This window comes from Bufo gargarizans, chromosome 7 (genome assembly GCF_014858855.1).
Source record: "Bufo gargarizans isolate SCDJY-AF-19 chromosome 7, ASM1485885v1, whole genome shotgun sequence".
NCBI classification, from domain to species: domain Eukaryota; kingdom Metazoa; phylum Chordata; class Amphibia; order Anura; family Bufonidae; genus Bufo; species Bufo gargarizans.
In genome coordinates, this window is record NC_058086.1 from 128,809,469 (window position 1) to 128,827,576 (window position 18,108).

Consider the following 18,108-nt stretch of genomic DNA (forward strand, 5'->3'; position numbering starts at 1 on the left):
CAGTGTTGTTGTGCACAGTGTTATTTACAGTTGATAGATAGGGGGGATCACATGACCCTCAGCCATGTTCTGGATGAGAGTCAGTGAAGAGAGTGGAGACAGCTTACAGTCAATGAAGAGACTGTACGGAAACAATTTGCATTACATCTTCATATCAGTAAGTCACTTGTACTATTGAAAGCACTTAGGCTACTTACACACTAGCGTTTTAGTTTTCCGGTATTGAGATCTGTCATAGGGGCTCAATACCGGAAGAAAACGCTTTAGTTTTGTCCCCATTCATCATTAATGGGGACAAAACTGAATTGAACAGAATGGAGTGCTCCAAAATGCATTCCGTTCCGTTTAGTTGCGTTCCAATCCCGGAGAGAAAACCGCAACATCTTGTAGTTTGCTTTCCATCCTGGGATGCGGAGAAAGACAGATCTGGCATGACCCCCAATGCAAGTCAATGGGGACGGATCAGTTTTCTCTGCCACAATAGAAAACGGATCCGTCCTCCATTGACTTTCATTGGAGATCATGACGGATCCGTCTAGGCTATGTTAAAGATAATACAACTGGATCCGTTCATAACAGATGCAGACGGTTGTATTATCAGTAACAGAAGCGTTTTTGCTGAACCCTGCCAGATCCAGCAAAAACGCTAGTGTGAAAGTAGCTTTAGGGAAAAATGTCAAATGTAACAAGTGGCCAACTCCTTTTTATAATAAAACGGTTGTGAATCCACAACAGCATCCTATCTGGGCTGCACTTCTTGGGTCCTCTACCATTATAAATATATTTGAAATACTCTCATATTGGGTGGGTTCACACATAGGTTTCAGTGGCATTTTTGCACTTGTGGTTTTTGGTGCACATTTTACGTTCAAATACTCAGCTCCAGATGTTAACTGAAGGTCTACGGGAAATATAAAATGCAGGATAAACAAGCATTTTTTTGGCTACTGGTGTTTTTGTTAGGTTTTTTTGGTCTCCGGTGTTTTAACAAAATGCAGTGAGGGATATTTATCAAGAGTGCTTCAAAAGTCTCAAGCTTCAAAAGTCGTAAATTATTGACCACATATAGTGTGCGCCATAATTTGCAACTTTTTATGCCATTATTGTGGCATAAAGACATTAGTAAATGCCCCTCAGTCTACTGTAGCTTTTGACATTTTTTCTAGCATTTTGACATTGACTTCTTTATAGGGAAAAATTGCCAGAAAAAAAATGCAAATGGTGAGTGAAAAACACCAGAGAAAATTTTGGTGAAGGAGTTCTCCCCATAACATAATCTGCTAATGTGTATCATGATGATTTGCCATTTATCACGTCACCTACAAAGTCATCAATCTTTTTTTTTTTTTCCCTCTCTTTACAGAACCATGTGTTTTATCCACAGACGAGATGGACAGAAGCCATGTGCGTCTGAAGTGGAGCTTTGATAGCAATTATTTTTTACATGGAGAGTTTGTAGATTTCTTATGTAAGCTGGGATATGAAAATTATGAGTATGCAATCACTTTTGGTTTAAGGGGTCAGTGCAGATTTGGGTATCTTACCTATCCAAAATGTATACCAAGGCAAGGATAAATGGTTGGTATTTGAATGTGGTTAATTACTATAATACTTTATAAGGTACTGAACATCAGCTTGTTTTAAGTGGCTATTTAAACATTTACAAATTATGGGCCCCCAACTATCATGAGACTTGGGGCCCCATATGTGGCACTTAGTTGTAAAAAGACAGGCGGTCAAACTTCAAAAAGGAAGGGAAGAGATGGCTGTGCACAGTTCGCTCAATTGTAGTTGACAGGGGTGCTGAAGTTAAAGGGGTTATCCCATTAACAGCATATATCACCTATCCACAATTTAGGTGATAAAAGTATGAACACTGGGAGTCCAACGCTGGGACTCGGTTCCCTGGCAATCCCGAGACTAGTGATCCCCTAGTCCCCCTTTTGGAAGGAGTAGTAGTCCACAAGTCCGTCCATCATTCCTTTTACCTTCATTGGATTGACATAGACAGCTCTTTGTCCCATAGAAGTGAATGAAGTGGTAGACCAACATGTAGACCGACATTCATTGGGGACCCCCTGTTCTTCTGATTGCTGGAATTATCAATTGTCAGACCACCCAGTGGGCATACAATTATAAACCTTTCTGTCTATAGGTGGCAAATGTTGTTTTTCGGATAACCTCTTTAACCCTTTCAGGACCGGCCATTTTTCACCTTTCTGCCCAGGCCATTTTTAGCAAATTAGTCACTTTATGTGGTGATAACTTTAAAACGCTTTTACTTAACCAAGCCATTCTGAGATTGTTTTCTCATCACATATTGTACTTCAGAACAGCGGTAAAATTGAGTCAAATTTTATTTTTTATAAAAAAAACACTAAATTTACCAAAAATTTTGAAAAATTTGAAATTTTAATTTCTCTACTTTTATAATAGATAGTAATATCTCCAAAAATAGTTATTACTTTACATTCTCCATATCTCTACTTCATGTTTGGATCATTTTAAAAATGACATTTAATTTTTTGGGGACGTTAGCAGGCTTATAAGTTTATAAATCACACCATTTTAGAAACTTCACCCCTCAAACAGATTTTACAAACTTTTTTAACCCTTTAGGTGCCCCACGAGAATTAAATAAAAATGGGAATAAAATTTCAGAATTTCAAGTTTTTTTGCAGATTTTAAATTTTAATCAATTTTTTTCTGCAACACATCAAGAGTTAACAGCTAAATAAAACTCAAAATCTATTATCCTGAATCCGGAGTTTACAGAAACACCCCATGTGTGCTCAAAAACTAATGTATGGGCGCACAGCATGGAGCACTATATGACTTTTGGAGAGCGGATTTAGCTGGAATGGTAATTGAGAACTATGTCGCATAGGAAGACACCCTGAGGTGGCCCTACAGTGGAAACACCAAAAAGTGACCCTATTCCGTAAACTGAACCCCTCAAGGAAAATTTCAAAGTGTGTAGTGAGCACTTTCACCCATCAGGCGTTTCACAGAATTAGGCCCCCTGCACACGAACGTGTGCTTCCCGTTGCCGTATTGCGGACCGCATTTGCGGACCCGCAATACACAGGTGCCGTTCCATGGGCATTCCGCATCACGTATGCGGACTCATTCACTTGAATGGGTCCACAAATCCGGAGATGCGGAATGGTACTGAACGGAAAGCAGGGAATGGAACCCTATGGAAGCACTACGGAGTGCTTCCGTGGGGTTTCGTCCTGTACTTCCCTTCTGCAAAAAGATAGAACATGTCCTATCTTTTTGCGGACCAGACGGATCGCGGATCCATTCAAGTGAATGGGTCTGCAAGCCGCTGCGGCTGCCCCACGGACTGTGCTCGTGCATTGCGGCCCGCACAACGACCACAGGGCGTTGCAGGGGGCCTTAGGAAACGATTGTGAAAATGAAAAATTACTATTTTTTCCTGAAAAAGTTTACACCCACATTTTTCACTTACACAAGGGGTAACAGGACAAAATGCACCCCACATTTTGTTCCCCATTTCCAGCCGAATACACCATGTATTTTAGGTGCCATGTCGCAAAAAAAAAAAATCCTGAGGTCCCTAGAAATGAAAACCCCCGACAAGTGACCCCATTTCGGAAAGAGCACCCCCCTACAAACATTTTAAGTTGTAGAAAGGGTACTTTTCAGCAAACAGGTGTCTCACTGAAGACTTGTGAAAGCATTTCAAACCACATATTTGTAAAAAAAAAATAATAATAATTACTAGCAGACCTCCATTTTTTTTCCACAAAGGGTTAAAGGAGAAAATGCACCCCAGGTTGTGTTCCCTATTTTCTCCCCATTCAGGAAACACCCCAAATGTGCTTGTAGCCTGCTGTATGGGCGCACAGCAGGCAAACAGCAATATATGAATTTTGCCGACAGGCCTGAATTGGCAGACATGGATTTTAGGTGCCATGTTTTATTAAATAAATTCCTGAGGTCCCCATTTCGGAAAGAGCACCCCGCACAAACATTTTAAGTGGTATCAAGGGTACTTTTCAGCAAACAGGTGTCTGCATTTCCAACCACATATTTGTGGAAAAAATTATAATTACTAGCAGATCCCAAATTCTTTTCCACAAGGGGTTAAAGGAGAAAATGCACCCTAGGTTGTGTTCCCCATTTTCTCCTCATTTAGGAAACACCCCATATGTGCTTACACTTTTTGTAATGTAAGGTGACAAAAAAGGCTTTTTTGACACACTTTTTATTTTTTTACGGTGTTCACCTGAGGGGTTAGGTCATGTCATATTTTTACACAGCAGGTTGCAAATGCAGCAATACCTAATATGCTTACTTTTTTTATTTATTTAAATTTTACACAATAAATGCATTTTTAAAACCCCCAAAAATCACGTTTTAGTGTCTCCATATTCTGAATGCCATAGTTTTTTTAATTTTTTGGGGCGACAGTCTTATGTAGGGTCTCTGAACGTCCATTCAGAGATGGCAGCTGCACGCTAATTGTGCATCTGCAGAGGGGGTTACCCGCTGTCAGTGACAGCAGGGCAACCCAGAGAGAAGGCAGGGACAGTTCCCAGGTGTCCCTGCCTTCTAGATCGCTGTATACACAGCTCTTAGTGAGCACTGTGTGTATAGATCAGGAAGCGCTATGCCGCTTCCTGTCCCTACCGGGTGGTGATGTGACAGGAGCTGTCGGGTCTTCCACAGACCTCGATCAGCCCTGCACTGAGGCTGTATACTGCTGTACAGCCTCTCTGGGGGGGTGCATTTTCCCTGTAACTGGGGCTACTATGTCAGCCCCAGTTACAGGAGAAATCAATAGTGGAAAAATAAATGTGAAGTTAAATGTCCCCCAGAGGTCTTGTATGGGGATGCAAAATGTGAAATAAAAAATTAAAGTGTTAAAATGTAAAAAAAAAAAATAAAAAAAGGTTTCCCATGTAAAAAAAAAATAATTACCCAAGGAATAAAAAAATAGAAAAAATAGAAAATAAATAAATAAAATAGACATATTTGGTATTGCCGCGTCCATGACGGTCGGCTCTATAAATATATGACATGATCCACCCAGTCGGATAAACACCATAAAAAAAAATTATAAACTGTGTCAAAAAAAGCCATTTTTGTTACCTTACATCACAAAAAGTGCCACACCAAGTGATCGCAAAGGCGTATGGCACCAATAAAACCCTCACCTCATTCCGCCAAAAATGAGTCCCTACATAAGAAAATCGCTAAAAAAATAAAAAAGCTATAGCTCTCAGAACATGGACACATTAAAACATCATTTTTTTGTTTAAAAAAATGCTATTATTGTGTTAAAGTGAAATAAATAAAAAATTTATACATATTAGGTATTGCCGTGTCCGTAACAGCCATCTATAAAAATACAGATGACCAAGGTCCCTTTACAAGTGGGAGGCACATATGCAAACTGTTGTAATTCCTACACCGTTCACCTGATTTGGATGTAAATACCCTCAAATTAAAGCTGACAGTCTGCAGTTAAAGCACATCTTGTTTGTTTCATTTCAAATCCATTGTGGTGGTGTATAGAGCCAAAAATGTTAGAATTGTGTCGATGTCCCGATATTTATGGACCTGACTGTGTGTCAGATTTGCTAAATTAGGCCTGGTCAGCTAATCTGAACCATGGTTTCCATTACTAGGCGTTCAGTACAAACAGAAATGTATTGTGCAGACAAACAGAATTATACATAGAGTATCAGATAACAACACAGCTATGTATTCATTCCAATAAATAATATGCGATGGGAACTGCACTTTCATGATATCTCAAGGTCGTTTACAAAACTAATTGACATGAAAAACTGAGCAGCTTTACAATATGTATATAGTATAGATGCCAAGATACAGCATGTATTACAGTTTCATTCACCGTACTCCAGGTACATATTGTAGCTACATATTCATTCCAGTAAATGGCATGACCTCCTGTCAAGGCCATTTTACAAAATGAATGTAAAAAATATCGTATTGATCCCAGGACGCAGAAAATATTCCACAGTTTCCTACTGAAACACAGGCTGGACCTCAGAAACAGTACAGGGGAAGTAACACGATGCATTTACAAAGTTACTAGAATTTTAAGGTGGATGAATATGGTTTTTAAAAGTGGACATATGCTTTTATATGGAGGAAAGATGTTAGTGCCATCTCTGTCCTTGATCTCTGGAAAATACACTGCAGTGAATAAATAGAAATCTGATTAAAAATAAAACATAAGAAATTTAAAGGGATTGACCCGGTTCCTATATTGATGACCTTTCCTCAGAAGAGGTCATCATATCAGATCAGCGGGGGTCCGACTCACACCATCTCCACCAATCAGCTGTTCGGAGAGGAAGCAGCGCATTCTCTTCACGGTTTACCTGCTCGCTGTCGACATTGCAGAGGTAATCAGGTGTAATTGCAGCTCCCATTCACTTCAATAGGAAGGAGCAGACGGAGTGTAACTGCTCCTTCCCACTGAATGGGACAGAGGAGCTGCAATTACACCTTGCCACAGCAATGTCAGCCTTGAGCAGGTACACAGTGAAGAGAATGCAGTGCTGTTCAGCGGGGTGCCGGAGGTTGGACCCCCGCTGATCTGATAGGGATGACCTATTCAAAGGATAGGTCATTAATATAGGAATGGTGCCCATAGACAATGCAGTCCGACAGCGGGATCCACACTTGGCTTACAGAGAAGTGCCAGGCCTCAGCTGTACTTCAAACAGCATGTACAAGTGCGGCCTGGCAATTAGTGGTGAAGTGCACATTGTGTATGGGTGGCCATACTAATAAGCCAGTAAAGCTAATCAACTTCTGAATACACTGATTGTTCTGTTGTTCACCATGTTCAAGACCCATGCTAACTGATAGTGAATTGAAACATTGTTTGCATTCAGAGACTGAAAACTGAAAAGTTTATTTCAGTGTACCGATATATCATAAAGCTATGATCAATTACAAACATTTTCCATTAAAAAAAATATATATTTCCCTTGCAAAATTCACTGTGGGGCAAATAAAGGAAGGTTTGGTTCAAGCTGCTACTTGCTGCATCTTCGGTTAGTTACTTAACACTTTTTACGTTTTGAAGGACATTTAGCTATAAACGAAGGAAGAACATACTGGGTATAGAAAGCATGCTCTGTGGAAAGCCGTGCTATATCATTCAGGCGGCAACAGAATCACTGGAATTATCTGGTAAACTTTTCTAGGAAGCAACATGGATTTAAAGTGGAAGGTTAAAAAAACACTCCCACAAAATGTTTTATTCTTTGGCCCAATACAAAGGACATGATGCAAATTGTAGTGAAGCTAATCTTATCTGTGAATGTATCTGTCAGTTATCCACCCCCTTCCGGTCCTCAGCTGTGTCATGCGACCAACACTCAGACTCTCTAAATGACACAGCGGCTTTGTTCTATGGGAGCCTCGATGTCAGCCTCATAGGAATGAATAGTGAAACTGACTTCCTGTCCACACATAAAGCCCTGTGTCAGATGGTCACATAACACAGCTGAGGACCAGAAGGGAGGTTATAACTCACAACTACAGTCACAGATAAGAAGATTACCTTCACTACAATTTGCATCATGTACCTTTCTAAAGGGCCAGAGAATACAATTTCTGTGGGAGTGCTTCTTTAACCATTAATTTACCCATGTAGTTCACCAGAGAGGTGAATATTAAAATAAATATGAATCTGTTAAATTTCTTCAAAAATCAAACATGGGCATCAGTTAAAAAAAGAAAAACCTAAACAGCTGATGTTTAGCATGTAAAATGCATAACTTATATCACTCATCACTTATATCAGAATCCAAATCATTCTCTACATGAAGAGGATATACAATGGCGCTCCTATCACTGCTTAGTGGCATTTCTCCATTCATCATATTTTGGAGGACATCAAGACTTCCACAAAGTTTCTTCACTTTGGGGATAGAAAAAAGAGTTTGAAGTGGTACATGAATAGCATCTCCTTCCAGGTATGGTGGATTGTCTTTGCTCTCCATAGTTTCTGCTAGATTTTGAAGACTAGAACACCAATGCGACATTACATATGGCTCCTTTTCATTGTCTGCTGTGTTGGTCTTGTCCTCTTCTTCAGGAAAAAGATTTTGTATAAAGTTGCTTTTCATACGATTTGCATGGGAGAGAGCAATGTTCAGTACTACGTTACGTAGGTATTTTTCCTCTCGAATACTTGGATATACTACCTGAAGAACCTATTCATATAGAGAAGAAACATTTTTTACATTATTACTTGCATGTGGATTGCATGAATGTTAAAAATTAAAATCAGACATCATATAGTAGATGACAACCCCTTTTTAACAAAGCTAGAACCAGCCTCACATGGACCCAGAGACCTCCAAATTCAATGCTTCAATTGTTCTGCTAAATTTATTTCAAGCTGGCATCTTAGGGGACATGTCCTTTCTGCTGAAGCTCTCTCCTTGTCACAGCTCAGGGGCGTGTCCTTTCTCAAGGGGCATGTCCTTTTTTTCTGCAGCAATCTCCTGTAACTCTGACAGCTTCTAACAGAATGGTATCATAGCAATTGAAGGATGGAACTGAGCATATGCAGCCATCTCAGTAGGTGGACATTGCACCTTCATTTTGTATACTGGATTCCAAGCTGGTTTACTAAAGGTCAGAATGGAGAATTGTTGAACTGTGTGTATGTGAGACAAACAAAACTTATGTTACTTATTAGTTCTCAGAACTATGTGTATCTGATGTTCTGGGAATACAACTGGTTCTAGATACTTATCAAGGATGAGGATAAGATAAAGCTTTTTGTAATTAAAGGTGCTTGATTTACAAATACCAAAAATGTTATGTTATTCTTCTTATTAATCACGCGGTGCTTACGTAAGTGATGAGCGCTGTGTTGGCTTGAGTCCTAGAAACTGGGTATAAGTATTTCTGTATCCTCTCAATAAAGTCAAGAGATTATTCTGATACAACCTTGAGTATCTTATCTCTTCCGAGCACTCGCACCTTTACCTGATTTGGACCCCAGCAGGTCATAGAAGTAGGGGTTTTGCCCCAACACCATGGACATTACTAATCCATTATAATGGAGTAAAGAGAATAACTAACAACTGGAGCATTTTTGTAACAAAGTAAATTACAAAAGTAACTTGTTTTTCATATTGAATTATATTAAAATAACATTTAATGTGGGCACAACCCTGTCAAAAGATTCCACATTATCACCTACCCCTTTTTAGAGATAAATACTGTTTATTCCACTCCCACAACAGAGCGTTAAAGTTAAACAGTAAGCTATATGCACCCTAAAATGGTGCCACGGAAAAATACAATTCGTCCAGCAAAAACAGAGGATCTCAATACCGGAATTAAACTGATCCATTTTGATTTTGAACATCAGGATGCATCCCTTCCGTTAGGAGGCAGTTGTGTGAAATCAAAATGGAAAAAAAACAGATCTTTCACTATTGACTTACATTGTTTTCAGTGACGGATCCGTTTTTATCACCAGACACAAAACCGCAGCTTGCTGCCGTAACAGAAGACATCCTGATGCATCCTGAATGGATCTCTTTCCGTTCAGAATGCATGAGGACTAAACAGAAACGTTTTTTTTTCCGGTATTGAGATCCTCTGCTGGATCTCAAAACCGGAAATATAAAAACGCATGTGTGAAAGTAGCCTAAGAGTATGTGATTACAAGGGTGCTTTTTGAGAGAAAATACAAACAATAGGATGAGTGAAAAAATAGTACATACTCTTTTATAAACATTTTTGTAGTTCTTTTTGTTATTCATGGATTCCTCGCTCTCGGTGTAGTTCTTCCTGAATATCCCAATTTGGGAGCAGTAACCAACGTCTTTACTTTCTGGTTTTGCCTCTCCAACCCCAGTAAACTCTACTGTGTAATTATACTGTCTGGATATATTCATTGCCCTGGGAAAACAAAAGAAAGGTTACAATCACAAGAACTAACATTGCAGATTTTATAGTGGAATATTTCTAGACTTGCCCTTTAAGGAGTTTTTCAGTACCATGTTTTTAGTTTTCAATCAACTGGACATATTAAAATAAGTCCCACTTCCCTTTTACATCCTCCACTGACAGTTCCCTTGATCCCCTGCTGGTGTTAGCTTATGCTGCTCCAGTGATGACCTGACCATGGTAGCCAATCATTGTCCGCATACAACCAGTGATATGTCCGATACAACCAGTGACTGCATATACCGGTCCCCATCTACAGTCCAGGGACATAACATAAATGGGGAATTGTGCATCACAATAGAAAACTGAAGGTTCTGCCTACAATAGTGAGTTCCCTATGTGCAAGCCACAATTCACTGCAGTACTGTGCAAGCGCTGTATGTAGAGAAGACTGTAGAAAACGCATGAGGCTTTCTCCACGACTATCAAGGACAGATGAGTTCAGTTACAGATGAACATTGGACGCTTTCAAGCTGAATATATGCCTGATGGACATTTAAGGGCTCATTTGCATGAGGCACACAGCATTTTAGATTTTTTTTAGGTAATGCTGTGCTACTGAGAAAGGTCTGTACATGATCTAGAGCAGGGATCAGCAACCTCCAGCACTCCAGCTGTTGTGAAACTACAACTTCCAGAATGCACATTCGCCCTGCATGTTTTGGAAACACTCGTATAAGTGAATGGAGCATGCTGGGAGTTGTAGTTTCACAACAGCTAGAGTGTCGGAGGTTGCTGACCCTGAACCTAGAGCATGGTGGTAACACTTTGGGGGGAACGGTACGCCCTGTTTCCCGAGTTCTTAAAGACCCAGGGTGTACCTGTATGTCCTAAGTTTAAAAAAAGATTGCGGCACGGCGGGGATTAATTGTGACAGGATGCCCGCTGAAATCATTCAGCGGGCATCCTGTCACAATGCTAGGGGGGTCATGTGACCCCCCGTATCGGCGATCGCCGCAAACCGCAGGTCAATTCAGACCTGCGGTTTGCGGCTTTACCTGCAGTTTGCGGCGGCAGGCGGTGCCATCGGGTCCCCATGCGGCTGTAGGGGGGACCCGATTGCATGGAAGGCAGGGCGATGTCTAAGGAAGGCATCGCGCTGCCTTCCAGTGACAAGCCTGTGAGATCCAGCCCCCTGGATCTCACAGGCCGGAAGCTGTATGAGTAATACACACAGTATTACTCATACAGCTAATGCATTCCAATACAGAAGTATTGGAATGCATTGTAAAGGATTAGACCCCCAAAAGTTCAAGTCCCAAAGTGGGACAAAAAATAAAGTAAAAAAAAAGTAAAAAAAATAAAGTTTCCCCCCCCAAAAAATTTAAAATGTCAAGTAAAAATAAACAAAAACGTCATTTTCCCCAAATAAAGTAAAAAAAAATTGGTAAAAAGTAGGGGGGAAAAAAGTATACATATTAGGTATCGCAGTGTCCGAATCGACCGGCTCTATAAACATATCACATGACCTAACCCCTCAGATAAACACCGTAAAAAATAAAAACTGTGCTAAATAAACAATTTTTTTGTCACCTTACATCACAAAAAGTACAACAGCAAGCGATCAAAAAGGCGTTTGCCCACCAAAATAGTACCAATCTAACCGTCACCTCATCCCGCAAAAAATGAGCCCCTACCTAAGATAATCCCCCAAAAAATAAAAAATAAACTATGGCTCAGAATATGGAGACACTAAAACATCATCAAAATTTTTTTGCTTTAAAAAAGCTGTTATTGTATAGAACTTACATAAATAAAATAGACATATTTGGTATCGCCGCGTTCATATCGACCGGCTCTATATAAATATCACATGACCTAACCCCTCAGATGAACACCATAAAAATTTAAAATAAAAACTGTGCTAAATAAACCATTTTTTGTCACCTTACATCACAAAAAGTGTAATAGCAAGCGATCAAAAAGTCATATGCACCCCAAAATAGTGCCAATCAAACAGTCATCTCATCCCGCAAAAAATGAGACCCTACCTAAGATAATCACCCAAAAACTGAAAAAACTATGGCTCTCAGATTATGGAGACACTAAAACATGATTTTTTTTGCTTCAAAAAAGAAATCATTGTGTAAAACGTACAGTACAGACCAAAAGTTTGGACACACCTTCTCATTCAAAGAGTTTTCTTTATTTTCATGACTATGAAAATTGTAGATTCACACTGAAGGCATCAAAACTATGAATTAACACATGTGGAATTATATACATAACAAAAAAGTGTGAAACAACTGAAAATATGGCATATTCTAGGTTCTTCAAAGTAGCCACCTTTTGCTTTGATTACTGCTTTGCACACTCTTGGCATTCTCTTGATGAGCTTCAAGAGGTAGTCACCTGAAATGGGTTTCACTTCATAGGTGTGCCCTGTCAGGTTTAATAAGTGGGATTTCTTGCCTTATAAATGGGGTTGGGACATCAGTTGCGTTGTGGGGAAGTCAGATGGCTACACAGCTGATAGTCCTACTGAATAGACTGTTAGAATTTGTATTATGGCTAGAAAAAAGCAGCAAAGTAAAGAAAAACGAGTGGCCATTATTACTTTAAGAAATGAAGATCAGTCAGTCCGAAAAATTGGAAAAACTTTGAAAGTGTCCCCAAGTGCAGTCACATGCGGACTGCCCCAGGAAAGGAAGACCAAGAGTCACCTCTGCTGCGGAGGATAAGTTCATCCGACTCACCAGCCTCAGAAATCACAGGTTAACAGCAGCTCAGATTAGAGACCAGGTCAATGCCACACAGAGTTCTAGCAGCAGACACATCTATAGAACAACTGTTAAGAGGAGACTGTGTGAATCAGGCCTTCATGGTAGAATATCTGCTAGGAAACCACTGCTAAGGACAGGCAACAAGCAGAAGAGACTTGTTTTGGCTAAAGAACACAAGGAATGGACATTAGACCAGTGGAAATCTGTGCTTTGGTCTGATGAGTCCAAATTTGAGATCTTTGGTTCCAACCACCGTGTCTTTGTGCGATGCAGAAAAGGTGAACGGATGGACTCTACATGCCTGGTTCCCACCGTGAAGCATGGAGGAGGAGGTGTGATGGTGTGGGGGTGCTTTGCTGGTGACACTGTTGGGGATTTATTCAAAATTGGCATACTGAACCAGCATGGCTACCACAGCATCTTGCAGCGACGTGCTATTCCATCCGGTTTGCGTTTAGTTGGACCATCATTTATTTTTCAACAGGACAATGACCCCAAACACACCTCCAGGCTGTGTAAGGGCTATTTGACCATGAAGGAGAGTGATGGGGTGCTGCGCCAGATGATCTGGCCTCCACAGTCACTGGACCTGAACCCAATCGAGATGGTTTGGGGTGAGCTGGACCGCAGAGTGAAGGCAAAAGGGCCAACAAGTGCTAAGCATCTCTGGGAACTCCTTCAAGACTGTTGGAAGACCATTTCAGGTGAATACCTCTTGAAGCTCATCAAGAGAATGCCAAGAGTGTGCAAAGCAGTAATCAAAGCAAAAGGTGGCTACTTTGAAGAACCTAGAATATTACATATTTTCAGTTGTTTCACACTTTTTTGTTATATATATATACAGTCATGTGAAAAAATTAGGACACCCTTTGAAAGCATGTGGTTTTTTGTAACATTTTTAATAAAAGGTTATTTCATCTCCGTTTCAACAATACAGAGAGATTAAAGTAATCCAACTAAACAAAGAAAACTGAAGAAAAGTCTTTTCAAGATCTTCTGTAAATGTCATTCTACAAAAATGCCTATTCTAACTGAGGAAAAAGATAGGACACCCTCACATGTATTCCCTCTTAAATTGGCTCAGATCTCACACAGGTATATCACACCAGGTGCACATAATTAGTAGATCGTTACTCTGCATGTTGAATGAGGCTTGCCCTATTTAAACCTCAGACATTTAGTTTGGTGTGCTCCTGACTGTTGAAGTGAGAGTGAGCACCATGGTGAGAGCAAAAGAGCTGTCAGAGGACTTCAGAAAAAAGATTGTAGCAGCCTATGAGTCTGGGAAGGGATTTAAAAAGATCTCAAAAGATTTTGAAATCAGCCATTCCACTGTCCGGAAGATAGTCTACAAGTGGAGGGCTTTCAAAACAACTGCCAACATGCCCAGGACTGGTCGCTCCAGCAAGTTCACCCCAAGAGCAGACCGCAAGATGCTAAAACAGGTCTCCAAAAACCCTAAAGTGTCATCTCGAGAACTACAGCAGGCTCTGGCTACTGTTGATGTAGAAGTACATGCCTCTACAATCAGAAAGAGACTGTACAAGTTTAACTTGCATGGGAGGTGTGCAAGGAGGAAACCTTTGCTTTCCAAGAGAAACATCGAGGCCAGACTGACATTTGCCAGAGATAAAGTTGACAAAGACCAGGACTTCTGGAATAATGTTCTTTGGACAGATGAGTCCAAAATTGAATTATTTGGACACAACAGCAGAGGACATGTTTGGCGTAAACCAAACACAGCATTCCAAGAAAAGAACCTCATACCAACTGTGAAGCATGGAGGTGGAAGTGTCATGGTTTGGGGCTGCTTTGCTGCAGAAGGACCTGGTCAGCTCACCATCATAGAATCCACGATGAATTCTACTGTGTATCAGAAGGTGCTTGAAGAACATGTGAGACCATCAGTTAGAAAATTAAAGCTGAAGCGGAACTGGACCATGCAACATGACAATGACCCAAAACATACTAGTAAATCAACCAAAGATTGGCTGAAAAAGAAGAAATGGAGAGTCCTGGAATGGCCAAGTCAAAGTCCAGATTTGAATCCCATTGAGATGCTGTGGGGTGACTTGAAAAGGGCTGTACGTGCAAGAAACCCCTCAAACATCTCACAGCTGAAAAAGTTCTGCATTGAGGAGTGGGGTAAAATTTCCTCAGACCGATGTCGAAGACTGGTAGATGGCTACAAGAACCGTCTCACTGCAGTTATTTCAGCCAAAGGAGGTAACACTCGCTATTAGGGGCAAGGGTGTCCTATCTTTTTCCTCAGTTAGAATAGGCATTTTTGTAGAATGACATTTACAGAAGATCTTGAAAAGACTTTTCTTCAGTTTTCTTTGTTTAGTTGGATTACTTTAATCTCTCTGTATTGTTGAAACGGAGATGAAATAACCTTTTATTAAAAATGTTACAAAAAACCACATGCTTTCAAAGGGTGTCCTAATTTTTTCACATGACTGTATATATATATATATATATATATATAATTCCACATGTGGTAGGTTGTGGTGGCTCACTAGCAAGTAGTTAAGGTATGGTGCTGCAAGCTCATATAGAGGGAATCACCCCACCCTCTCTTAAAAGGCAAATGTAGTAATAGAGTAATGAGCGAGCACTCATACACTTGGCAACCAGATTGACATGTGCAGAAAATATTTATTAAATAAAATTTATAAGAACAATGTAGCAATAATATACAACATTACAGTCACATATATTATGGTAGATATGATCGACACTATATTCATATGACTCAATAGTGTCGATAAATTCAATAATATATATCACACCAAAAAACTTAAAGTATATGCTGTGATTTGGGAAGAGGGGGTATTATCTTCTGGCACTCTATCCCAATTTGGAAAACTGAATGTCACTGAAAACTTTGTAGGTGTATTCACTGGGAGCGCAACATGTTCATAAAGTGTCCACAGGAATCCTGATAATGTGAAAAGTCTCTTATAGCATATCCTTTTAAAGTCGATATGAGCTTTGAATTGAAGAAAACTTTAAATCGATATTTGGCTTACCGTCTAGCGTCTGCTGTCTCCCTATTGCTTCAATGGAGCTTTAAATATTTGCCGGCTGTCATGGTCTTACCTCCTTGCTGTTCCCTTCGTTTGACATGTGCTGGCGGCCATCTTGGTTTCTGGGTTTTCTTGTAGCCTCCCACCCTGCGGCTCCTCCTTCCCACTGGGAGGAGCTGGATGCCCAGCTCATATATATAGGTCTGTTCCTTGCTTGGTCCTCCTGTGTTCACATGCTTCCAAGACTGCTGCTGCTTCTGGTTCCTGATCCTGGCCTCGTCTGACTACCCCGTTGGTTCCTGATTCCGGCTTCGTCTGACTACCCCGTTGGTTCCTGATTCCGGCTTCGTCTGACTACCCCGTTGGTTCCTGTTCCTGGCTTCGTCTGACTACCCTGCTTCGGTTTAGCCATCCGTTCGGACTTTGCTTACGGCTTGCTCTTCAATAAAACCTTCTTATTTTCCACTTATCTCTTGTTGTACGTCTGGTTCATGGTTCCATGACATTAGGACCAAGCCATGAATTCTGACGGTACAGGGCCACCCTCGCTACCTACGCTGGTTGCCAGACTTGATCAGCAGGATCACCTGTTGGGTCGGTTCGCTGTGGCGTTGCAAACCCTGCTTGAACGCACGGCTCATTTAGCTTCCGTTGCCGATGGGTCGGTTGTCGCTCCTGGGCCCGCTCCTACTGCCGCTCCGGTTGTTGCGCCAGAGTCTACCCTGACACCTGTTGCTGCGCCTGTGGTGTTTCAGGGTATGACCGGTTCTGCCCCCCTTCCACAGCGCTTTGGGGGAGAGCCAACTCAGTGCCGAGGTTTCCTTAACCAGGTGGGCATTTACTTCGAGTTGCTGCCACATGCCTTTCCTACTGAGAGATCAAGGGTGGGCTTCTTGATCTCGCTGCTCTCGGACAAGGCCTTGGCCTGGGCCAGCCCTTTATGGGAGAACAACAATCCGGTGGTTGCCGAGTTTTCCGGTTTTGTTGCTTCTCTTCGGAAGGTATTCGATGTGCCGGCTCGTGCTGCCTCTGCTGCGAAGCTCCTTATGTCCATCAGACAGGGTTCACGATCCGTAGCTGAATACGCCATTGAGTTTCGTACCCTGGCAGCAGAGGTGGGCTGGAATAATGAGGCTCTGGTCGCTGCTTTCTCTCATGGTCTCTCGGATGCCTTGAAGGATGAGGTTGCAGCTAAGGACCTACCAGTGGAGCTCGAGTCTCTTATTTCTTTCCTGATTTTGATTGACACCAGACTCAGGGAGAGACCTTCCTTTAAGTAGAGCCTGCGGAGGTCTCCTAACAGATTGGCGCCTACGTTTGCTGTCCCACCCGTGCCTCCCTCTCCTCCCACGCCTCCTGGGGATGACTTGTCTGGGGGTGAACCCATGCAGCGGGGGTTTGCTCGCCTGTCTGAGGGGGAGAGGGTACTCCGGAGACGCGAGGGCCGATGCATGTACTGTGGTCTCGGTGGGCATTTTCGGTTGGCATGTCCGAACCGTCCGGGAGAACGCTCGCACCTGAGGTCCTGTCGGGGGCAGATCTTGGGTGGAGTCTCCTCGTCCCCGGTTTCCCGTGTTGACAAACCACTGATCACGGTTGTCCTCTCCTGGGTCGGGGGCTCGGTGACGACCCAGGCGTTGGTGGACTCTGGTGCTGGTGGTTTGTTCATTGATAGAGTGTTCGTTGCCGCCAATTCCATTCCTCTGCAGCCTCGAGGTTCCCCACTGGCTCTTGAGGCGATAGACGGCAGACCCCTTCTGCCGCCACACGTGACTCATGAGACCCTTCCAGTGGGGATAGCCATTGGTGCCGTTCACAGAGAGTCGGTCTGTCTCCAGGTTATTTCGTCTCCACACTACTCGGTGGTCTTGGGGTACCCCTGGCTCCAGAAGCATAATCCGACTTTCGATTGGAGATCGGTCGAGATCCTCTCGTGGTCACCGCAGTGTGGGGCTAGTTGCATCCATGGGCCTGTCAAGTTGCTGTGTACTTCCTCGGACTCTCTGTTGCCTCCTGAATACGAAGAGTACCGGGATGTATTCGATAAGGTGCGCGCGGTTGCCCTACCTCCGCACCGCCCATACGATTGTGCCATAGAGTTACAATCCGGTGCCGTTCCTCCTCGTGGCAAAGTCTATCCACTGTCGGTAGCGGAGAATGAGGCCATGGAGGAGTACGTGAGGGAGGCGCTTTCACGCGGACACATTCGCAAATCCTCGTCCCCGGCAGGGGCTGGCTTTTTCTTTGTGAAAAAGAAGGGTGGCGAGTTGAGGCCTTGCATCGATTACAGGGGTCTCAATCGCATCACGATCAAGAACGCTTACCCGATACCCTTGATTTCCGAGCTGTTCGATCGCCTCAAAGGGGCC

The 18,108-nt window shown here is 42.1% G+C and overlaps 2 protein-coding genes across 3 annotated transcripts in view; one reads left to right on the forward strand and one right to left on the reverse strand.

The window, feature by feature from the left end:
- The window catches only part of LOC122943297 (coagulation factor XIII B chain-like), an 83,134-nt gene extending 80,848 nt beyond the window's left edge, over positions 1–2,286 (forward strand). The window contains exon 11 of the mRNA XM_044300925.1: positions 1,364–2,286. Within this exon, the coding sequence (XP_044156860.1) occupies positions 1,364–1,575 (212 nt within the window). The 3' untranslated portion in view covers positions 1,576–2,286. The remainder of the gene's footprint in view (positions 1–1,363) is intronic.
- Positions 2,287–5,019: 2,733 nt separating this feature from the next.
- Positions 5,020–18,108, reverse strand: part of HENMT1 (HEN methyltransferase 1) — a 58,739-nt gene continuing 45,650 nt past the window's right edge. For both annotated transcript variants that reach the window (XM_044301335.1, XM_044301334.1), the window contains exons 6-7: positions 9,762–9,939; positions 5,020–8,231 (exon numbers count right to left, since the gene is read on the reverse strand). In XM_044301335.1, the coding sequence (XP_044157270.1) occupies positions 7,800–8,231; positions 9,762–9,939 (610 nt within the window). In that variant the 3' untranslated portion in view covers positions 5,020–7,799. The remainder of the gene's footprint in view (positions 8,232–9,761; positions 9,940–18,108) is intronic.